The following is a 25,133-nucleotide window of genomic DNA, read 5'->3' on the forward strand; positions in this document are numbered from 1 at the left end:
ACTTTTATAGCTCTATACTTGAGCATTTCTGGTCGAATGTCATCTACTACAGCTGCCTTCCCTCATTTTAGGCTTTTCATGGCTTTTTCCTTCAAGTATTCCTGATTGCATGTGTGTAAGGTATTTTTTACCACTGTGCTGTCACTGCTTATTTCATTTAGAATTTTTTTGAAGTAAATATTCCATACATCAAGTATATCTTTTTCTTCAGTTTTCATGTCACCTTTATTATTTCTAATTTTTTTTACAGCATTCTTTCCTCAATTTCTGAGCTTTTTCAACAGCCTCCAGAATATTTTGTCACATTCCTGATATTTACTTTCTATGTTTTTACCAAACTCTTTCCATGACCTTTGTTTAGCTAGTTTAACACAGTGTAAAGTTTGCTTACATTTTCTTCTGTATTCTCTAAGAGCACAAAATGACTTATTTGCCAGGAATTTTCTTTATTATTATGCTTTCTTCTTTTCCTTCACTGCCTCTTTAACTTCCTGTGTCCATCATGAAGTTCTGATTTTTTTATCCTTGCAGACAACCTCGCCACATTCCTCCTCTCAGGCTCAATCAATCATTGTTTTCTTCTGGGATTGCCGCTGAATCTCCAAGGTTTGGTTCCTGTTCTCAAACTCCTTCATTTTTTTCTTGAATAATATTTGTGTATTTTAGTCTACAATTCACATCTGAGAGCTGCTCAACTTTTATTCGCTTTGAAACTTTCTTACATGTTCTTCTTTTCAATATGAAATTCAATTTTATCCTGCTCAAGACTAAATGGTGATCACTTCCAATTTCAAATCCTCTGTATAGTCTAGTGTCCTGCACCAACAGGTATTTGCCATTATTACTATCAATGCTCTTTTCCCCGAATTTTCCCAAAATATTTTTGTATGCCTGACAATCATTTCCTACTCTGTTATTTAACAAGGACCAACTTTTCCTTTTTCATTCTATCATTTGCTTTCTCTAAAGCCTCAAAAAATTCCTGCATTTGTATCTTAGTAGAACCTTCTGTGGGACCATAGGCACAAATAAATCTCATTTTCCAGTTCCCTGTTCTGAAATTTGCCCACATAAATCTACTTGATATTGCCTGCAATTCAAGAAGATTAGCCTCATATTTTGTGTTGAATAATATAGCTGCTACTTCTTTTCCCTGATTGTTATTACCTGAATATAACATTTTGTATTTATTGCTTATTAAGATCTCACCAGTTTTTGCCTTTTTTGTTTCAGTCCTATTATATCGATCTGGTTCTTATCCAATTCCTCAGCCAGCACCATTTCTTTGCCATTCAGGCTTCTTATGTTGACAGTACTGATCTTGGTCTCTGGTGATATTGAGTTGGGAAGTGTTTCAGGATTTTTTCCAGTAGGTGACTTTTTGCTGTTCGCCCTGATTCCCTGGCAAAAACGAGAGGGGCCTTGTTTAACTGGGTGATGTCCCAGCTAGCATGAAATTCTGTATTGTTGTACCATCATTTTATTTGTGATTTAAGCCAATATGAATACAATTTGGTCAGCTAAATCCAAAATTGCCAGCCCATCTTTGTTCATTCAGTATCCAGGTAGATACCTAAACAGGGTGCACCACAAGAAGGTGAGGACTTTACATTAGGTCTGAAGCCCTGCAATTCCTTTAAAGGCTATATGGAGGTCTCCTCTCAGTTACACTGCTTTGACCCTTAAGCAGCCCAGTTTACTCAAATATTATAAAAGCTCTCATTAAATATTTCTTACAATGCCAACAACTGCAGAAATGACACAAAGGAGTTTTAGCAAGTTAAAAATTTATTAAAATTTGAAGATCCATTGAGACAAACCCAATCATCATATCCAATCTCCTTTCAACATGAAATGGTTAGCCAAATAGACCTCAATGGAATTATCACAAATTTCATTACTGCTAAAACAAGAACCTTAATGTACTTTAATAATTTTAATTATATTCCTGTTTTATAACTTTCTGTGTGCTGTTTAAGATACATAAAGAAACATGAAGCTTGAAAGTACTGGATTGGTGATGCATCAGAAAAAATAGCAATTGTGCAGCCACCCTGCCTCTGCACAGGAAAAGCAATCATGTGGTCTTGACCTGGGAGATTACCAAACATACGGAATTTTCTGTTGAGGAATAGTATATATATATGGAATTAATTACAAAGAAGGTGATCATGACAAACTGAAATGTCAGCTCAGAGCATTGGATATGGTCAAAGGGGGGGGGGGGTAAAGAAAACAGTATCAGACTGAATCAGGTTCATCAGTATCAGAATGCCAGAGGAAGTTGCGATACTTCATCTGTGAATGAGTTTAAGGTGAGGTATGATAGGTATTGTGTGAACCACACTAGAGTGAGTCTTCTAAGATGGGTCATTGACACCATGGAAATGCCTACGAAATAATCTATATCAATCTCTATGGTTTTGTGTATTAATATCCTCCTGTAGAAATGCTTCTTTTTATATTAAATAAGTAAGAGAAGTTTATTTATTTTATATACATATGTAAATACATTATAATCAATTATACCATTTATGTTTCATCTCAACACAATGATCAAATTACTTATATCACCAATTATCAAAATTATCACACTATAAAAGATGCATAGCTATGAATTTGCCAAGGGCACCAAAAACCCAGATACACCAATGGCCCCAGTACTGTGCAATAAACAATCCTCAATCCCAGCAAGTTTCTGAACACAGTTAAAACTGAAAAAAATTTTCTTAAATATTTCAACTAATGAACTTTTTTTTTTAAAATAAATTGCAAACATCAGTTATATAGAATGCCTATATAACCAAAATCAATGTTTATTCATACATTGACATCTTCAGCATAATAAGCAAGAACTATTTGGGCTTTCATGTCAATTGACAAATAAAAATAGATAAACAAAATATAATAACTCACCTTTGTTTCAATAGTTCCAAAGCTTCCTTTGGAATGCTATTATTTGTTACAAGTACTGATGAAGGCTGACCTGTGTGCATCATATTTAAAACATAAGATCCAGAATACTGATATAAACAGAGTGGAAAAGATCTTTGTAGAAACTGTCGTCTAAGTACCAAATTATGAAACCTAAAAAATACAATTTTTTTTTAATTGCTCAAAGTAGTTCAATAATTCAAATTATTCACAAAAAAACATCCAAACTTATTGTTTAAAGATAGATGGTATGATAGATGATAGGCAACATGTAATAGAGGGAACAAGAGGTTCAAGAGTTTTGGATTTAGTTATAGTATCAGAAGAGTTGATATTAACTGAGATGACATCTCTCTCACCAGTTGGAGAAAGTGACCATATGGTTTTGACTTGGAAAATGAATAGACATGCAGGAGTATCAAAAAGACGGGAACGTATGTGGACGTTAACTTGGGGAAGTTTCATGGAGGGAGGAATTGGAAGGCCAGGATATCATTAGTGCGTGGAAAATTATGAAAGAATATTTGTTAGCAGCAGCAATGGTAAGATGTATACCACGAGTGAACAGGAGGACACAATTTGGAGTAAGGTGGATGACAAAAAATATTAAACAGGAACTGCATGTGAAAAAGAGGCTATGGAAGAGATATAAGGAGACAGGTGAAGAGAAGATGCATGAAGAGTATAAGACACAGGCCAGAAGAGTTACTAGTATGGTAAGGAAGACGAAACTGCAATATGAGAGGAGATTGGCCCTAAGATCCAAGGAAAATCCTAGGGAATTTTTTTAGATATGTGGCCAGTAGGAGGAGAAATGACTGTGGAAGAATGATATTGTGGGATAAAAATGGGAATAGAGTGACTGATGCAGAGGACATAGTGGAATTGTTCAATGAACACTTTATTGGAGTATTTCATCCAGAAGGAGTCAATTTTAAACATATCGAAATCCATTGGGGTTTCCCCGCACAGGTTCGAATCCCGTCGACTGCGCCATTTGTCATGACGTTCTCTTCATGTTCGAATCCGCCATCTTGTTATATAGTTCCTTTTTATTGTCTTCATTGTACATTGATTGATAACTCACGACACACAAGGCAATGGTTTCAGAGGCAAAGTCACACATGAATTTATTTTTCTCTAGGAAATCAAGTCCTAGTATGATCTGGTCATTTGTGTCAGCAACTTCTGGAAGGATAATGAGATCATGTGAGAACTCTACTGGAAAACAAGGTTTCCCAGAAATAATATACATAAGGTATGGAAATTTCGGCATTTATTTTTCTTGTAGCAATCAGTTCAATCTTAGCAATTCCCGTGATTTTTACTGGTTTCTGAATTAGGGTGATGTTATCAGAAAAATCATCAACAAGTTTATTCACCATGGAGTTAGAAATAACTGATATATGGGCTCCAGTATCTAAAAGAATATTGCATGGAATCTTTCCAATCAGACCTTGTACAAGAGTTAAAGGTAACTTACCATTCTCCTTGGCCATCGTCACACTTTGCATTCTATGGGAATTGTAGTCTAGTGAACCTGGTTTGTTAGTCAAGGTGATAGAGTTATCTACATTGACTTCCTCATTCTTAATCTCCTTCCTTTTTTTTACAGTTTGAAAGGTATTCAAAAATTGGTAAAGGTGTAAGTTAATCATTACAGTCCTGCATAAGTGATTGTCTCATGGAGTATATTTGTTGCATTTCCTCCAATATTTTCTCTCTTTCTTTGGCCAGACTATAACATGCTTCTAAACTGACAGCCTTTTTTTTTGTAAATGACCTCTCTTAAATTTTTATGCAATCCCAGTCGAAATTGTTGAAAAACACAATCCAATCTAAGTGAGGTTTTTCTGTAGGGGACACCTTCATAGATTTAGCAATGTTCACCAATCTGTTAAAATAATTAGTCACATCTTCCTTGTCATCTTGCATGCATTCGTGGAGCTCTATAGGGGTTCGAATGTAGCACTTAGTATGGGAAAACCTAGAAATTAGTTCATCCTTAAATTTCTTGTATTCTAAAGTTTCCCGAAGTATTGGAGAAGAATATAAGAATGTTTTTGCTTTACCTATCAATTTACTTCTGATTAGAACTAGTAGTTGAAAATCAGTCCAGTTTGCTATTTCTCTAAGTTTTTCAGCATAAGTAAAAAAAAAATAGTACATCATCTGATTCTTCACCTGAAAATTGGGGAAAGACCTGTTGTGGGTTCACCGTACAAAAGAATTCACTATCATTCATTTCAGAACTTGATGTAACAGCCATAGTGATTAATGAATTACTAATTTAAATAATACAATCTTTCTATTTTAAAACAAACTTTTATCTTTGCCTGATTCCAGATTATAACCAGTTCATTGTGATTTATTTAATTTACTTTCTAAAATTTCAGGGAGTAATTCCACGATTATTATTACAAAGCTAAATTCAATCTCTTAACTTATAGTTGTGAAATTACTTCTTATCGATTAAATCACATCCTGTTGACTGCGCCATTTGTCGTGACGTTCTCTTCATGTTCGAATCCGCCATCTTGTTATAAGTCACTTTCATAAAATAAAACACAACTAATTGTAAAATGATCACCAATCCAAGGGTAGAGAAATTTCTATTATACTGTACCACTCTATCCTTAGATAAGTCTATATAAAATAGCAGGATCAATTCAAAGTTAGTTAGCAGTCTCCTCATTCATTCTGGCCGAAGTATTTGTTTTCCACTTGGGATTCCCGCAAGATTCGAATTTTTGTGAAGGGTGCAATAAAAAGGAATTCAGGCAAACACAATAATTAGATTAACAAAATGAAACATTTAATATAGGCTATATAACACATAGATAAATTCTATTTCTAATTTTAAACAATAGAATCAAGTTAAACATTAGGTCAAGTCAATCACGTTAGTTCAATCTTCCAAACCTTCACATACACTTTCTCAGTTTCTGAGTCACAAAGTTCCTACACTTAATTAAACATAATAGAACTTCCTATCTAATCAGTTTCCACACATTTCTCAGCTATGCTATAAGCTTAAAATTATCGCAGGCACTAATAGCTGTAAATATCTCTCAAGCAATTCTTATCTTCAATTCTCAATTTCGAAGAATTTCCACAGTTAAAGTTAGCTTAAACGTAGCGTAATTGACACTCAATTCTTCATACATTGAAATAATTCAATATGATAGTCCTTACCAGAAATAGTTCCTAGTACATCAATTACGTTGCGAGTATACTTTTGAAATATATTTATTTCACTTAAGAACACATCTATAAGACATATCCACAGTTATAACTAAAACACTATTAATCGCGCTTCAGAACTCTAGACATCAACTGTAGGGTACTTTAATTATCCTTGTTACCACTCATTAACCAATTAAACACTGTGCAGTTCTCCTTAGGGCAATTTAGAAATAAGTCGCAATTCTAGACCAACTGGGTTTATTCAGAATTCTTCACTGAACGTCCAGCTTTTTATATTATCCGATTACGGCATTATCCGATTACGGCAGAAACGTTGTACGCTACCGATATTATTAGTGTGGGTTTTTTTTTTCTTGCTTAAACTAAATACGAAAACGTTAATATTAGACCTAGTAACCTGCAGAGAAAAAAAAAAAAAAATGGCGGCGGCATTGTCATTCCAGGATTTTAATTTGGATTTCAGTCGGTTCGTTAAGTGTGAGGTCTGTTATATGTATTCCTTCGACTACGTAAATGATTTGTGGATGTTTAGTGCGGATGGAAGAAGGGTGTGTGCGAAATGTGACCTGAACGAGGAATTGATGAATGCGAATATGAAGTTGATGACAGAAAGTGCTAGTACCGATTATGTTGGGAGTGCACGTTTGAAAGAGGATGGCGAGAAAGACAGGCGAAAAAATGTTAAAAAATCAGGAAAAATGAAAAAGAGCGATTTGACAACCGTAACGGATGTTAAAAGGGACGAAAGTGAGGCGGAAAGAAACGAAATTGAGAGAACGAATGAAAGTAGAAATGGCGTGGTGCAGAAATCGCAAGTAAAAAAAATCGAAAGAATGAATGATAGTGAAAAAAGAATGACTGATGGCGAAAGTTGGACGCATGTTGGAACGAAAGTACTGAACCAAAGAAAGATGAATGACAGTAAAAGTGAGAAGAATTATATCGAAAGTTGGACGCATGTTAGTCCGAAAGTACGGAAACAAAGAAAGATATGTGAGAGTGAGAAGAATGATAGTGAAAGTTGGACGTATGTTGGACCGAAAGTACGGAAACAAAGAAGGATGAATGAGAGGGAAAGTGAGAAGAGGGGATCGAGAGTTAGAAAGATTTAATGATAGAGTGAATGTGTCGCGAGGTTCAGAAGGTGAATTGGATTGGATGAAGCAAGAAATGAAATGGATGCGGAATGAAATTAAGAGAATTCAGGTCAAAAGTATTAAAATAAATCATGATGGCATGAAAGAGATAACAAAAGATGAGCGAGTGGCATTGTATGGCGACTCCATTATTAAAGGTGTGCTAGAGGATAAAATGCACAAGGTATGTTTTCCAGGTGGTAAAATGAGTAGAGTGATTGAGGCATTGAATATGAGGCGGGAACGAGCAAAAGAGTTAATTGTATTAATTGGTACGAATGATTTGAGAGAGAACAAAGAGCATGTCAAAATGAATGTCAGGAGACTGCTTGGAAAGATAAAGGAGAATAGTGTGACAGGAAGGGTGGTCAGTGTGTTGCCTAGGTATGATTGTGGTGAAATGAGGCAGAGAGCAAGGATTATGAATGATATTCTGGCTGAAATGTGTGAGGAGATGGGAGTACAGTTTGTTAATGTGTGGAATGAGTTTGAGGGACGAAGTGAGCTGTATGGGAGCGATGGACTGCATTTGAGTGGTTATGGTGTGAGTCGCTTGGAGAGACTGCTGCTGGAAGGTAGAGAAGTGAATAGAGAGAATGAATCAGATCAAGAGGGGAGTGATGTGGAAGAGCAGGAGAGTAAAACAGGAGAGATTGAAGGAGTGGAAATGAATGTGGAAGTGAGTGGTATGAGTATAGAAAATGAGAGAATGGGTGTGCACGAGGAGCAGGGAAACGGCGAGGCTCAGGGTGGACAGGGATACACAGCGTGAGAAAGGTGGATGCTCCAAGAGGAGGTGAGAGAATGTGTAGGCAGGAAAGTAATGGGATGATCAGGGATCAAAAGGAAACAGATGGAATTGCAAAGGGTTCTAAAATGCAGAAGCAGAAAGGGAAATGGCCCCAGTCCAGCATGGAGAGATCACATCGAGTGAGTGGTATCAGTGGAACTAGCTGTAGATCCAGAAATGAGTTGTTGTGTTTGTATACCAATGCTAGAAGTATAAGAAACAAGGCAGATGAAATGGTTGCACTAATTGCATCTGTGCACCCAGAGATTGTCGGAATAAGTGAGACATGGTTAGATGAGGATGACATCCTGACAGGAATAGAGATGGAAAGGTATGATGTGTTTCGTGAGGATAGAAGGGGTAAAAAGGGAGGGGGAGTGCTATTGATGATAGAGAAAGAGTTATGTCCATACAAGGTAGAGATGCAAGAGGGAAATGGGGCCAGTGGTTTTGAGGCAGTATGGTGTGAGATAGAGGTGAATAGAATCAAATACTTGGTGGGATGTTGTTATAGACCTGGTAATGTGGATGGTGGTGATAGTGAAATGTATAGTCAAATAAGCCAAACAAATAAGAAAAGGGTGATCATTATGGGTGATTTTAATTATGGCAATATAGACTGGAATGAAGAGATAGCAACTGGAAGTAAAGAAAATGAGTTTCTTGAGTTTTTGAGGGATAACTACCTCAGACAGTATATAACAGAGGGCACAAGAGGATTAAGGGTCTTGGATTTGGTCATCTCATCGGAGGATGTAATTATCAATGAGGTATCAAATCATCCACCAATTGGTGAAAGTGACCATGAGGTGATTACTTGGGTGGTTGCCAGCAGTGCAAGGACCCCTGTGAAAAAAGGGTATATGTGGAACTACAAGGGGGGGTGATTATGAAGAGCTCAGGAGACAGCTTGCAGGTGTAGCATGGAATGAGGAGTTAGCTGGAAAAGAGATCAATGCAGCTTGGGGGATTTTCAAAAAATATTTAGTGGATGCAATGTCTAAATGTATACCACGGGTGAGAAGGTTAAATAATTTAGGTGTGAGATGGATGAATAAAGAGATTAAGCATGCAATAAAGAGAAAAAGGGCATTGTGGAGGCAGCATAAGAGAAGTGGAAGTAACCAATTTCATGAGTTCTACAAAGACCAGGCAAGGAGAGTGACTTGGTTGGTGAGAGTAGCTAAAGAGAGGTATGAACAGCAGTTAGCTAATGAAGCTAAAAAGAATCCTAGGGAGTTCTTTCGATATGTAGCCAGCAAAAGAAAGAATGATTATGGAAGGATGACATTGATTGGAGGAAATGATATAAAGACAGCTGTTGCAGAATGCGTGGTGGAGATACTTAATGAGCAGTTCATAAAGATCTTTCAATCTTGTGAATGTGACTTCATGGAAAGATTAAGAGCAGTTGATGATGGGGAGGAGAGACTGACTGTAAGTGAGCAAGAGGTGTTTGGGGAGTTGAGTAAACTAGATGTAAATAAGGCTGTGGGACTTGATAATATATCACCGCGTATTCTGAAGGAATGTGCCAGAGTGTTGACACCTGCCTTGACATATTTTTTTAATAAGAGTCTTGCACTTGGTCAAGTCCCTAAAGAGTGGAAGGAGGGCAAGATTGTGCCACTTCATAAAGGAGGTGATCGTACTCAAGCATCAAACTATAGGCCTATCTGTGTGTCAGGTGTTGTGGTTAAGTTGTTGGAGAAGCTTGTGAGAACTAGGATCCAGAGTTGGGTTGACAACAATGGTATAATCTTTGATGGACAGCATGGATTTGCTAAAGGGAGGTCGTGTTTTAGTAATCTACTTACTTATTACAATAAAGTGACTGCTTCCTTGGACAGAGGAGAAGGATACACAGTAATATACTTGGATTTTGCAAAAGCTTTTGATAGAGTACCTCATGATAAGTTGACAGTCAAACTAGAGCAGATGGGGTTGGATATTAGATTAGTGCATTGGATTGGAGACTGGCTATCTGATAGGTATCAACAAGTTGTGTATGGGGGTGCAATATCCAGGAAAAGGAAAGTCACTAGTGGAGTGCCTCAGGGATCTGTTTTAGGGCCATTACTATTTAACTTGTATATTAATGATATTGCAGAAGATTTGGATGGAGATATTCAGTTGTTTGTAGATGATGCAAAGTTGGGACGAACCATAAAGAGTAGTGAAGATGTTGTGGCCTTGGAAGAAGACTTGAATAAATTGAGTGATTGGGCAAGCAAATGGGGATGCGAGTTCAATGTTGCAAAATGTAAGGTTTTAAAATTTGGAAAACAAAGATGGGATGAAGAATTTATGCTTGGTGAGAATATATTGTTGGAAGTAGAGGAAATAAGAGATCTGGGAGTGATAGTGGATAAGGATCTAAAATTTAGGGGACACATCGCCAAAATTGTGAAGACAACACAAAGACTTCTGGGAATGACGAGGAAGACACTGACGTGTAGAAGTAGGGAGATTCTTGTTCCATTGTATAAGGCTTTGATTAGGCCACACATGGACTATTGTGCCCAGATTTGGTCACCTGGTTTTCAGAAGGATGAAGAGATGTTGGAAAGGGTGCAAAGGCGACTGACTAAGGTAGTTTCTGACCTCTGGAATGTCGAGTATGAGGAAAGATTGAAAAGATGTAATTTGCAGAGTCTAGTGGAGAGAAGGAAGAGGGGAGATATGATAGAGACCTACAAGTTGGTAAGGGGTTGTTATAGGATCAATGGTGGAGAAGTTCTACAGAGAATAGTGGGAGATCAGGGGAGAACCAGAGGTCATACCTGGAAACTGTATAAAGAGGGTGTGAGTAGGGGAGTGAGAGGCAGGTTTTTTTCGTGCAGAGTTGTGAATGATTGGAATGCCTTACCTGAGAGTGTGGTGTCTGCAAGGAGTTTGAATGTTAAGACCCGGTATGATGAGATGTGTGTGAGATAAAAGGACCTCCTAGATGAGTCTTTGACTCCATGAGGTCTTGTTTTAATAATAATAATAATAATAATAATTTCTTTTTATTATTACTGCTGACATCACCTTCAGCTAACTATAAGATTCACTTCGTCCTTGCTCGCTTATAAATATTATCCCCTTTAACTTCGGCCCTTGAGAATCTTTCATTTACTTCCACTTCTCTAGTTTATACCCTTGCTTCCTTTCACTTCATAAATTCCGTCTCCACCTCTCTCCTTGTTACCTTTTATTTTTTTATTCTCTCCTCCAAGCTCACGCTCTGTTCCACTCGCGCTCGTTTACTTCATGCGTTTCCATGACAACAAATAAACGTAAACATTTTCGTTAATGTTATATAAGGCTATACCACTACATTGAGTTAATAAAAACACAATAAATAGAATATTAGAACTACTTAATCAACTCTTTCATTTCGTATACAGATAATTATAATAATATTCACGTTACAATATATATAAGTTATAATAAATTATACACATATTATTGTTTAATAAATTAATAGCTGATTAAGTTCAGAATAAATACTTAAATAATAATTCATAAATAAGGAGTAATAAATAACTTTTATACAAGTCATGATTAATATATAATAAGCAATGTTAAATGTGAATAAAAACAAAACAAAATACACAACATAGTTTCATTCACAGTTTAACACGGAGGACATAGTTGAATTGTTCAATGAACACTTTATTGGAGTATTTCATCCAGAAGGAGTCAGTTTTAATGCTAGAGGGATAGGGTAGGTTTGAGGTTTAGAGGTACAGGAGGAGAGTGTGTTTCAAATACTGAGTACTCTGGATGTCAATAAAGCTGTGGGACTTGATGGTATTTCACCATGAGTTTTGAGAGAATGTGCTAGGGAAGTGACAGTGAATTTGATCTGGCTTTTCAATGAAATTCTCGTTTACTTCATGCGTTTCCATGACAACAAATAAACATAAACATTTTCGTTAATGTTATATAAGGCTATACCACTACATTGAGTTAATAAAAACACAATAAATAGAATATTAGAACTACTTAATCAACTCTTTCATTTCGTATACAGATAATTATAATAATATTCACGTTACAATATATATAAGTTATAATAAATTATACACATATTATTGTTTAATAAATTAATAGCTGATTAAGTTCAGAATAAATACTTAAATAATAATTCATAAATAAGGAGTAATAAATAACTTTTATACAAGTCATGATTAATATATAATAAGCAATGTTAAATGTGAATAAAAACAAAACAAAATACACAACATAGTTTCATTCACAGTTTAACACGGAGGACATAGTTGAATTGTTCAATGAACACTTTATTGGAGTATTTCATCCAGAAGGAGTCAGTTTTAATGCTAGAGGGATAGGGTAGGTTTGAGGTTTAGAGGTACAGGAGGAGAGTGTGTTTCAAATACTGAGTACTCTGGATGTCAATAAAGCTGTGGGACTTGATGGTATTTCACCATGAGTTTTGAGAGAATGTGCTAGGGAAGTGACAGTGAATTTGATCTGGCTTTTCAATGAAGGTCTGGCTGCAGGAAAGGTGCCCATTGAATGGAAGGTAGGTAAGATAGTGCCATTGCATAAGGGCGGTAGCAGACTGGAAGTGTCTAATTATAGACCAGTTTGTGTGTCATCAGTAGTCAGTAAGATCTTGGAGAAAGTAGTGAAAGACCTTATACAGCATTAGGCAGATGAGGGTAATGTTATCTGTGAGAGTCAACATGGATTTGTGAAGAGGCGCTATTGTTTTAGCAATATGCTAGCCTTTTATGATAAAGTTACAAGAGCATTAGATGATGGAAAGGCATATACTACCATTTTCTTAGACTTAGCGAAGGCATATGACAGGGTGCCAGATGATAAGCTGATATTTAAGTTGCAGCACATGGATCTGGATGTCAGATTGGTCAACTGGATTCAGGATTGGCTGTCCGATAGGTATCAGAGAGTTGTGTACGGGGGGGGGGGGGCAGTTTCAAGAAAGCAGAGGTTTACAAGTGGGATCCCACAGGGCTCAGTACTGGGACCTATATTGTTTAACCTTTATATCAATGACATTGTCAGTGGATTGCAAGGGGATGTTCAGTTGTTTGCAGATGATGTGAAGCTGGGAAGGATTATTAGAAATAGTGCAGATACGGCAGCCCTGCAAAAGGATTTGAATAAGCTAGATAGATGGGCATATGAATGGGGGTGTCGGTTTAATGCAGCAAAATGTAAGGTCTTGAGGTTTGGGAAACATCGATAGGACACTGTATACTCTATGGGAGGAGTTATACTGGAGGAAGTAGGGGAGACAAGAGATCTGGGATTGATGATTGATAGAAACCTGAAATTTAGGGGACATATTGCAAAGGTGGTGAAGGTAACACAGAGGATTCCTGTAATAATGAGAAGTATGCTGACCTGCAGAGATAAAACAGTTATCATTCTGTTGTATAAGACCCTGATCAGACCATACTTGGACTATTGTTCTCAGATTTGGTCCCCAGGATTTGAAGTGGTTAAATTAACTGTGGAAGGGTACAAAGGCGGATAACAAAGATGGTTTCAGGACTGTACAAAGATAGTTATGAGGATCGGCTGAGGGAATGTGGACTGCAGAGTTTGGTGGATAGAAGAAGGAGAGGTGATATGATTGAGACTTTTAAACTGTTGAGAGGTGGTTACAGGGTTGACACTGAGGAGTTCTTTCGCTTGGTTGAACAGCAGGAAGGACTGATGACAAGAGGTCATCCCTGGAAGTTATGAAAGGAAATTGTGAGCAAGAAGGTGAGGAGTGGTTTCTTTGCATGGAGGGTGGTTGAACCATGGAATGCATTGCCTGATGGAGTGGTGAGAGCGAAAACGGTCAAAGAGTTTAAGGAGTGGTATGATAGACTTTGTGTTTCTTAGGGGGGAACCTCCAGTCTTGATAGACTTTGTGTTTCTTAGGAAGGACCTCCCACGATGAGTCTTTTGACTCTATGGAGGCCTGAATAATAATAATAATGAAGAGTTAAAACAATAAAGTTAAATTGCTAATAGATGGCAAGAGTAAGAGAAAGTAGAAAGTGATAGCGTACAACAGAAGAATGAATAAACTGGAAGTTCTTAAGATGTTAAGTGAATCAAATGCTAATAAAATAGTGGAACTCAAGGTGATAATACCACATTTGAGTAACATAAAAAGGAATTAACAGTATCGCTGACTTAGTTGATTAATGAGATCCACATCTAGAAAAATACTCAAATGAAGTAAAGGATAGTATTACCACAAGGGAGATACTAAAAAATGCCATTAAATTAGATCTAGTTGTATTTCGGGTAGTAGTAGTAGTAGTGTTAAGCTATGAAATAGATGACATGAAATTAAATTTGAAAACGAAACTTTTTTGAAATAAAAAATGAATTTGTTAAGCAAGTCATACCTTCCAGATGGTGCACTCCAGGAAACATTGGGTGTAATCCCATCAGATGAAGCATTAAGGACTAATCACCCAATATATGGATTTTTTACTGAACAAAAAGGAACAAAAAATCCAGAAAAATCCAGTAGAACAACCATCATTCTTGTTTTCCCAAGAGTGGTCATAAAGTCCATCAATGAAAGTCTTCAAGGAAGCACACAGACTGAAGCTGGAACAGCTAAACACTGAAAACATCAGCTCTGAAGAAACCCACTCATTGTATCCAGACACTTACAATGTTTGTACCCTCTTCAAATGTGGAAAGTTTTATGAAACCTTTGTGTCGAGGCTTAAGTGCTGTGAAGAATTCATGTTGGAAGTTTAATGGAATATTATCAGCACTGAGAAAGGATTAAAACTAATTTTAATGCTCCCAAAATTTTGTTTCAGTCACAGAGACATCTTCAAGGATTACAAAAAATGTTTTTGTAACAACACACACAAATACAATACAACAGTGAGTGAAAATGAAGTTCTATCTAGGTGGTGTGCCCTCTATGAGGTTTGCAGGTGGCCTAGGATGTAAGAGGGATCTCTGATAATTAATGTTCCACAAATTTTGGGAAGTTTTATACAACTGTATTTGTTTAAATTAGGTTGATTCCTGAGTGCAGATGCAGATTCAAAGAACAGTCTTTCTTTTTTGAATTTACTATGGTGGAGCATGCTGATTTTTTTCCAGGAGATCCTGTGGGTTGTATCCAAACCATGGTCTGCAAGGCCAGATTGACCATAATCATGATTGCAGATGTTTGACTTTTGTTCATTAACCGGTTGGTTGCTGATCTGCCTGCCTGTCTGAAGTAAGCCAGTTTACAGGAACAAGGTACTCTATATACTCCAGACACTGAGAAAGGAGGGAGCTGATCTTTGGTTGAACGGATAAGGCTAGCAAGTTTATGATGGGGCTTAAAAGCTGTATGAAGGTTGTACTTTTTTAACGATCTGGCTATTTTTTCTGATGTGTCATGGATGTAAGGTATGGTGATGGTATTTCTGAAGTCCTTCTGAAGAGATGGTCTAAGAATGGGGAAGGACTTGATTATTTTTTTAATTCTATAATCACTGTAGCCATTGGAAAGGAAAGCTATGTATGTGTTTGAGTTTAGTTGAAAGGGCAGTTTCACTAGAACAAAGATTGTGGGCTCTATCGGTTAGAGTTTTAATAATGCCATATTGCTGAGAAGGGTGGTGGTGGGAGAGTTTGTGAATGTATCTGCCTGTATGAGTAGGTTTTCTATATACAGAGAAAGAAAGGTTCCATTAGGAAGGCATGTTACTAAGGTGTCTAGGTCTAGGAAGGATAAACTATTGTTATTTTCCTTTTCCATCGTAAACTGGATTCTTGGATGTAGACTATTGAGGTGACTGAGGAAGCAGTCTAATGTGTCCAGGCCTTATCCGTTCCACCAAAGATCAGCTCCCTCCTCTATCAGTGCCTGGAGTATATAGAGTACTGTTATAGCGTGTCGTTCTAGTAGGTAATATTTACTTAATATGGTTTAACTCCTTTACTTAACTATCTTTTGAATAATTTGTCCTATCTCAGCAGCGCCTATAATGTCAAGGTTAAGCCAACTCCTTGATAACAAAGCTTCGGAAGTTAACTTCTCTTAAAGTTCTTGGAAAATTTATTTGTTCCGCTGCGCCACCCAGAACCTTTAGATTGGAAAAACTTGTAAGTCAAGAAGTGAACCTTCAGATATGCACGTGGTTAATCTAATCTATTTCTATACTTAGTTATCAATTATCAACACCTTCTATAACCAACCATGTTTGCAGTCATGGTGTTAATTAACAATTATTTCCCGCTTAGATCCAAATAATTTATGAGTGGTGCATCGGATTCTTAGACACAGGCAACCAAATTAATAAGAGCAAAAGGTTTATTTAACATAATGATCATCATACAGAATAAAGAACTTTCAATTATCACTATACTACTAGATTACAAAGTAAAATTAATCAATATACATCACGCAGTAATTAATACTACAAAAACATTATGTTCAAAGATTCAAAGCTCGCATTCTTAGATTATAAAACCAATAATAACTTTTAGGTGTTAATCAAGCTGTCTGGATTAGACATCTCTACAGCTCTTAAACATAGGTAGCAATCAACACAAGTACAATTATAATACATAGCACATATTGCTCACTGACTACGATTAAAATATCATAGTTCTGTCTTAATTTTAGATAGAGTCTCAAAACTTTAAGAAGATCTACGATGCTTAAGTTACAATTACCTTCCTCTCACACATTACTTGATTAAAGGTTTACTATAACAAACTGAAGGATTCCTCATACTTGTCCTTTCAATTCATGGATTCCTTTCCTTCCAAACATTTTTTTTTTCTCTCTATGTTAAAGCTAAAATACCTGTCAGCTTAGGTTGGTCCTCATGGAGTCTGCATACCGATCATCTATGCCTAGAATATTCTTAGCGCAAGGTGATTCTGCATCCATAAGGCACACTACCTGGCCACTATCTTTTTCGGGAGTTCCCCGTTGCTTAGAGAATCCTCTATTCATTCATCGTAGGGCTTGGAATCCGCGACCCCTCTAATCACGACCCAACGCCTCCAACTTCTGCCACCGAAAGAGAGAACAGAGACTCCAGACAAAAAGCCAAAAAAGTCTCTTGGGGGGGGGGGGGGTCCAGCCCTTTTATATCAACCCCTACCGGGACTCCTTGTAACCCTAACTTTTCACCCAACACATTATTCCTTTCACTCGTGCGTCTTGCCTTTTCGTAGCGTCTTCCCTGAAAAGTTAGGTTGCCACGTGCCATATGCGCGTGTGACCGCTTGAGGCAACTTACTAATCCGGTGTCTTGCCCACGTACTTTGACTTTATAATCTCAGTTGGTTATATGCAATTTACACAGTAATTCTTTTATATCAATTCTAACAGGAAATATGTATATAACAAATACATTGTCTAACATACAATTTAGTAGGTATTTTACGCGGGAATATTCAGAAGTTTTACATTAATTACGGTATCCAATATTTGTCAAGCTATATACAACTTATACTAAAATACAAGCATATCCTTTTCAAGGGTTTTAACTTGTCAAATTATGAATGAAACATTCCTTAGTGAATTGTATTCATTCACAATTTAACGGTACGACAGACAGGCAGATCACCGACCATTCGGTTAGAAGAACACAATTCATACATCTGCAATCATGATTATGGTCAATCTGGCCTTGCAGACCATGGTTTGGATACAACCCACAGGATCTCCAGGAAAAACCCAAAATGCTCCACCATAGTAAATTCAAAAAACAAAGACTGTTCTTTGAATTTACATCTGCACTCAGGAATCAACCTAATTAAACAAATACAGTTCCATAAAACTTCCCAAAATTTGGAAAACATTAATTATCAGAGATCCCTCTTTACATTCTATGCCACCTGCAAATGCCCATAGAGGGCACACCACCTAGATAGCACTTTATTGTCACTCACTCTTGTATTGTATTTGTGTGTGTTGTTACAAAACTTTTGTGTAATCCCTGAAGGTGTCTCTGTGACTGAGACAAAATATTGGAAACATTAAAATTAGTTTTAATCCTTTCTCAGTGCTGATAATATTCCATTAAACCTCCAACATGAATTTCATCATCATCGAATTCCTGACATGTATCCTCAAGGGGTGTACAGGATATGATAGTACTACATGAAAATTCACATCATTTCTAACTTCCTATCTACAATTTTCCTCCAAATAAGTCTGTTACCTGTCAAGATTCCAACATTATCAGATCTTATATTTCTATCATCTAAGGCACTTTTTACCGTATCAATCTACCTATTTTTGGTCTTCTTCTGGGTCTTTTTCCTGCCAACCTGGAAGAGAACACTTGTTTTGCTAATCTTCCCTTGCCCATTCTGTAAAGTGACCATACCACCTAAGATAAACTCTGCTAACACATTCCTGGATGCTGACAATGTCAAGTTCTTTTCTAATATCCTCATTTTTAATATGATACTGCCATTGATACCATATATTTGTGCCCCTAATCTTTCTCAGGGCTCTCATATCTGCAGTCTCTAGTCTTTGATCAAGTGCTTTGCTTCTGACCCAGCTCTCAGATAAATAAGTTAAAACCTGGTTTGAACACTGTCTTGTATACAGCTAATTTAGTGTTCCGATTAATTTCTCTCTTATTCCATATGAATTTTTTCAATTGATTTCCTATCATATCAGATTTGATTCTGTTGTCTATTTCCATATTTAATTTACCATCTTCACTAAAAACCATGCCTAAGTAGCTGAAATGTTTTACTCGTTCCACAGGTTCTCCATTCACAATGCAGTTGATATTTTCAGTGATTCTGCTTATATTCATTGTCTTTGTCTTGTTTTTGCCATCCTTCATAGCATATCTCTTACAACATTTATTCAATTTAGTCAGGGAATCTTGCAGACTTGTAGCGGATTTATTTAGAAGTATAACATCGTCCGCATAAAGAAAAGAGCTGACATTAACATCTCCAATTTTGATATGAGGTTTAATATCACTTTCCTTCATAATGTGATCCATATAGATAATGAATAACAGAGGGAATAATGTACATCCTTGTCTCACACCAGATTTAACATTAAACCATCTTCCTGTACTTCCTTCAATTCTAACTGCTCAAATTACAACTCAAATAAAGACTAAGTATTGCTTGATATAATGACCCATTAACACCATATAACCGTAGCATATTGAATAGCTTCTCTCTCTCTTGGTGCCTTGTTATATGCCTTTTCCAGATCTACAAAACTTAAATACAGATCTTTGTTATATTCCCATGGTTTCTCCACTATTTGTCGTAAAGTGAAGATCTGATCCTGACAGCCTCTAATTGGTCTGAATCCAGCTTGTTCTTCATCAAGCTTTTCTTCCACAATTCTTCTCAACTGTTTCTCAAGTATACTTGCATAGATCTTACCAGGAACACTCAGTAGGGAAATACACCTGTAATTCCACATTCAGTTTTATTTCTCTTTTTATATATGGGTAATATGAGAGCTATACTCCAATCATTGGGAATTCGTCCCTCTGTCCAGGCTTTCTGAACTATGCAGTGCAGCCACTGTAAGCCTCTTATACCACCATACATCAGCATTTCTGGTCGAATATTATCTACTCCTGCTGCCTTTCCACATTTTAAGCCTTTGATGGCTTTTTCTACTTCAAGTATGGATATGTATTCCTCACTGCATGCCTGGTCAGTGTTTTTTACCACTGAGCTGTCATCACTGCTTGTTTCATTTAGCAATTTTTCGAAGTAATTACTCTATACTTCGAGGATATCTTTTTCTCCCCTTTTCATGTCACCTTTATATCTCTAAGTCCTTTTACAACACTCTTTCCTCCTTTCTCAACTTCTTCAACAACCTGCAGAATATTTTGCCACATTGATATTTATTTTCTATGTTCTTGCCAAAGTCCTCCCATGATTTTTGTTTAGCCAGTTTTACACAATGTTTAGCTTACTTACATTTGTTTCTGTATTCTCTAAGAGCACAAGCTGACTTATTTGCCAGGAACTTTTGATATGCTTTCTTCTTTTCCTTCACTGCCTCTTTGACTTCCTGTGTCCACCATGGAGTTCTGATTTTTCTATCCTTGCAGACAACCTCACCACATGCCTCTCTGGCTGAATCAAACAGGGTTTTCTTCAAGACTTGCCGCTGAATCTCCAAGGTTAGGTTCCTGTTCTCAAACTCTTTCATTTTTTCTTCAATAATCTTTGTGTATTTCAGTCTACAGTTCACATCTGAGAGCTGCTTAACTTTTATTTGCTTTAATACTTTCTTACATGTGTTTCTTTTCAATATGAAATTCAATTTTATCCTGCTCAAGACTAAATAGTGATCACTTCCAATTTCAAATCCTCTGTACACTCTGGTGGCCTGCACCAGGGAGAAAACATCACTATCAACAATAACATAGTCATTGAGACTTTTCTTTTTCCTTGCCTCTTCTCTCCATGTGAATTTGTGCACATTTTTATGTTGGAACGTGGTGTTAGTAATAAACAGTCCATGTCCTGAACAGAAATCCAACATGTATTTGCCATTATTATTAGCTTTGCACTTTTCTCCAAATTTTCCCAAAATATTTTTGTATGTTTGACAATCATTTCCTAGTCTACTATTTAGATTCCCAACAAGGACCAACTTTTCTTTTTTCATTGTGTCAGTTGCTTTCTCTAAAGCCTGAAAAAATTCCTCCACTTCTATCTTAGTAGAACCTTATGTGGGACCACAGGCACAAATAAGTCTCATTGTCCAGTTCCCCATTTTGATATTTTCAACATCACTCGACTTGATATTGCCTGCCATTCAAGAAGATTAGCCTCGTATTTTGTGTTGAATACTATGGCTACTCCTTCTTTTCCTTGATTGTCATTGCCTGAATTTAACATTTTGTATTTATTGCTCAGAAAGATCTCACCAGTTTTGGTCTTTTTTGTTTCAGTCACCCCTATTATGTCGATCTGGTACTTATCCAATTCCTCAGCTAGCTCCATTTCTTTGCCATTCAGGCTTCTTACATTGATAGTACCGATCTTTAACTCTGGTGATGTTGAGTTGGGGTGTGTTTTCAGATTTGTTCCAGTAGCTGACATTTCGCTGTTTTCCCTGGTTCCCTGGCGAAAACAACGGGGGCCTTGTTTAACTGGGCAACACCCCAGCCGGCATGAAATTCTGTCTTGTTGTAGCATCATTTTGTATTTTGGTTTAAGCCAATAAGAATACAATTTGGTCAGCTAAATCTCAAATTGCCAGCCCATCCTCGTTCATTCAGTATCCAGGTAGATACCGAACAGGGTGCACCACGAGAAGGTGAGGATTGGACTTTAGGTCAGAAGCCCTTTCTCCTCATTCCTTTAAAGGCTATGTGGAGGTCTGTTCTCAGTTATATAGCTTTGACCCTTAATCACCCCTATGATTAAGGGTCAAAGTTAAGGGCCTTAATCACCCCCTATGAATTTCATGAACGTTGCAAATGATCAGAGTCAATAAATGTTGATGCCATCTATATCCAAGAACACAAGTGGAGAACTGATTTTGAATATAATGAAGTCCTATCAAACTGCAAAAAAATGGAGCAGAAAAATCTGGTAGTGGTGGTGGTGGCGGAGAGAGTCAGAGAAACTATAACCTGTACCTATACACCCACTGAGACTTCACATGAAAATTAAGAATACTTTCTACCATCAGCTCTCAGCTCTCTTTCTACCTGTGCACTGTCTCAATACACAATCTCATATCATAGGCAGAGATTCATGTTGACCCCCCCACCCACCCACCCACCCACAGACACAGTCTGTGTGTTAAGGCTAAAGTGCTGGGAGGACATCTACAAGCCAGAAGGATAAATAGTGTTGTAAGAAAGGCAAAAGCAGATTATGAAAGGAAGTTAACAATGCAAACTAAAGAGAATCCCAAACAGTTCTTTCGATGTGCTACAAGTAAAAGAATGAATGTATATGGCAGAATGATTTTAAGGAATGCTGATGGTAGGGAGATATCTGAATCAGTCCAATTAGTACAATTACTAAGTGAAGACTTTGCAAGGGTATATCATCCAGGTGGTGATATTGTACGATTGAGAGAGCCAAAGACCTATATGTGAACTGAGGTAAATGAAATGGAGGTGCATAGCAAATTACAGAACCTTAATGTGAATACAGCTGTGGGATTGGATGGTATACCAGCTCGAGTCTTACATGAAGCAGCAAGGGAATTGTCAGCACCCTTGACTATGTTATTTAATCTAAATCTCAGTTCTGGATTATTCCCAAGGAGGTGGAAAGAGGGAAAAATAGTTCCATTGCATAAAGTAGGCTCCAAGATTGATGTAGCAAATTATCAACTGATCAGCATATCAGGAGTTGTCATCAAAGTATTGAAGAAGAGGAAAGTACAGGAATGAATAGATGCAAATTGGATACTGTATGAGGGACAGCATGGTTTTGTGAAGGGTAGGTTATGCCTCAATAACTTGCTCACATTTTATAATACAGTGACAGCTGAGCCGGATAAAAATATTGAGTTTACAGTGATAGTGCTGGACTTTTGCAAAGGTCTCTGACAGGATACCACATGGAATTCTAATCAGTAAATTGCAGCACATGGGGATGGATATCTCTGTGGAGGGAATTTAAAGAAAGGGGTGACCTGCAGGCACACAAACGGTATAAAGTGCAGGCCAGAAAGGTAACGAGTGTGGTAAAAAAAGCAAAAGCGGATTATGAAAGGAAACTAGCTTTGTAAGCAAAAGAGAATCCCAAACAGTTCTTTCAATATGCTGCAAGCAAGAAAAAAACTGTACACGGCAAAATGATTTTAAGGAATGACGATGGTAAGGAGGTCACTGAATCAGTCGATATAGTGGAGTTACTGAGCACGCACTTTGCAAAAGCATATCATCCAGGTGGTGACATTGAAAAAATGAAGGAACCATTAGTTTATACGGGAATAGTGATGAATGAAGTGGAGGTGACTAGTCTATTACAGAACCTTAATGTGAACACATCTGTGGGATTGGATGGTATACCGGCATGGGTCTTGCGTGAAGCGGCTAAAGAATTATCAGTGTCCTTGACCGTGTTGTTTAATCTGAGTGTCAGGTCTGGTTTAGTCCCGAAGGTGTGGAAAGAGGGGAAAATAGTTTCACTGCATAAAGGAGGATCCAAGACTACGGTTGCAAATTACCGACCGATCAGCATATCAGGAGTCGTTGTCAAGGTCTTAGAGAAAGTAGTCAGGGGAAAAATACAGGAATGGATTGATGAAAACGAGATACTGTACAGGGGACAGCATGGCTTTGTGAAGGGTAGATCATGCTTGAGTAACTTGCTCAAGTTTTATAACAAGGTGACGGCTGAACTGGATAATGGAAATGGGTTTACAGTGATACTGCTGGACCTGGCAAAGGCGTTTGACAGGATACCACATGGAATACTAATCCGTAAACTACAACATATAGGAATGGATATACAATTGGTGAGATGGATAGGTGGTTGGTTGATGGAGAGATATCAAAGAGTAGTTTATTCAGGAGTAGAGTCCAAAAGACGGCCTGTGACTAGTGGTGTGCCGCAGGGTTCTGTTCTTGGACCACTGCTGTTTAATCTGTTCATTAACGATATAGGGAAGGATCTAAGTGGAACAATTCATTTGTTCGCTGATGATGCAAAGTTGGGTAGGGCAATAGTGAATGCAGAAGATGTCAAAGTCTTGCAGGATGACTTAGATAGACTGGAGTTTTGGGCTAAGGAGAATGGATGTAATGTGACAAAATGTAAGGTTACGCATTTTGGGGTGAAAAGATTAGCAGCAGTATACCACATTGGTGGAACTGTACTCCAAGAGATTGATGAGGCCAGGGACTTGGGAGTGTTGGTGGATAGGGAGATGAAGTTTAGGGGTCACATTGCAAAAGTAACTAAATCAGCTCATCAACTCACTTGATTGTTGAAAAATACCTTGACGTGCAGAGACAAGCAAGTTATTGTACCTCTGTACCGAGCCTTGATAAGACCTCATCTCGACTACTGTGCCCAGATTTAGTCACCTCGGTTCCTTCTTGATGGGGAGGAGGTGGAGAGGATCCCGAGGCGAGTGACTAACATGATAACAGGTCTATGGAATGAACCATATGAGAACAGGTTGAAGATTTGTGGGTTGCAGAAACTAGTTGATAGGCGGAGGAGGGGAGATATGAATGAGACATTCAAATTGCTAAAGGGATTCAATAGGATTAATTCAGAGGATATTTTTGAGATCAGGACTGGTGGTGGGAGAACTAGGGGACACCTATGGAAGCTGGGCAAGAGTGTGGTTAGCAGGGGTGTTAGAGCTGGGTTCTTTACTTTTAGAGTGGTAAATGAGTGGAATAAGCTGCCAGAGTCTGTTGTGGGTGCTATGACGGTGAACGAGTTCAAGACAAGGTATGATAGATACTGTGAGAATGTAATCGCATAGTTGTGTGGACATGATGTTTAGGGCCTCCCTCGATGAGTCTAAGAACTCCTGGAGTGGCCCGAAATAATAATAATAATATAGGGTTGGTGAGATGGATAAGAGGGTGGTTGATGGATAGATATTAGAGAGTAGTTTATTCAGGAGTAGAGCCCAAAAGAAGGTCTGTACCTATTGGCATGCTGCAGGATTCTGTTCTTGGACAACTACTGTTTAATTTGTTCATTAACGATATAAGAAAAGATCTGAGAGGAACTATTCAGTTATTTGGCTATGATGCAAAGTTGGACAGAGCAATGGTTAATACAGATTATGTCAAAATTTTGCAGGATGATTTGGATAGATTGGCAAACTGGGAAAAGGAGAATGGATGTCAGTTTAATATGGCAAAGTGTAAGGTTATGCATTTGGAGGTGAAAAGATTACCAGCTGTATACCACATTGGTGGAACTGTATTCCAGGAAATTGATGAAGCCAGAGACTTGAAAATGTTACTGAATAGGGAGTTAAAGTTTAGGGAGCACATAGCAAAAGTGGCTAAAGCAGTTCATCAGATCACTTGGTTGCTGAAGAATCGAGCAGAGACAAGCAAATTATTGTTCCTCTTTATCAAGCATTGATAAGCCTCCATCTTAAC

The 25,133-nt window shown here is 37.5% G+C and overlaps 1 protein-coding gene across 1 annotated transcript in view; it reads right to left on the minus strand.

Moving 5' to 3' along the window:
- LOC150096293 (glyoxylate reductase/hydroxypyruvate reductase-like) overlaps window positions 1-25,133 on the minus strand; it is a 198,138-nt gene that overhangs the window by 159,967 nt on the left and 13,038 nt on the right. Inside the window, exon 2 of the mRNA XM_090409117.1 lies at window positions 2,917-3,087. Within this exon, the coding sequence (XP_090265243.1) occupies window positions 2,917-3,087 (171 nt within the window). The remainder of the gene's footprint in view (window positions 1-2,916; window positions 3,088-25,133) is intronic.

This window comes from Typopeltis vanoorti, chromosome 19 (genome assembly GCF_054136105.1).
Source record: "Typopeltis vanoorti isolate ZY-2024b chromosome 19, IOZ_Tvanoo_1.0, whole genome shotgun sequence".
Classification (NCBI taxonomy): domain Eukaryota; kingdom Metazoa; phylum Arthropoda; class Arachnida; order Uropygi; family Thelyphonidae; genus Typopeltis; species Typopeltis vanoorti.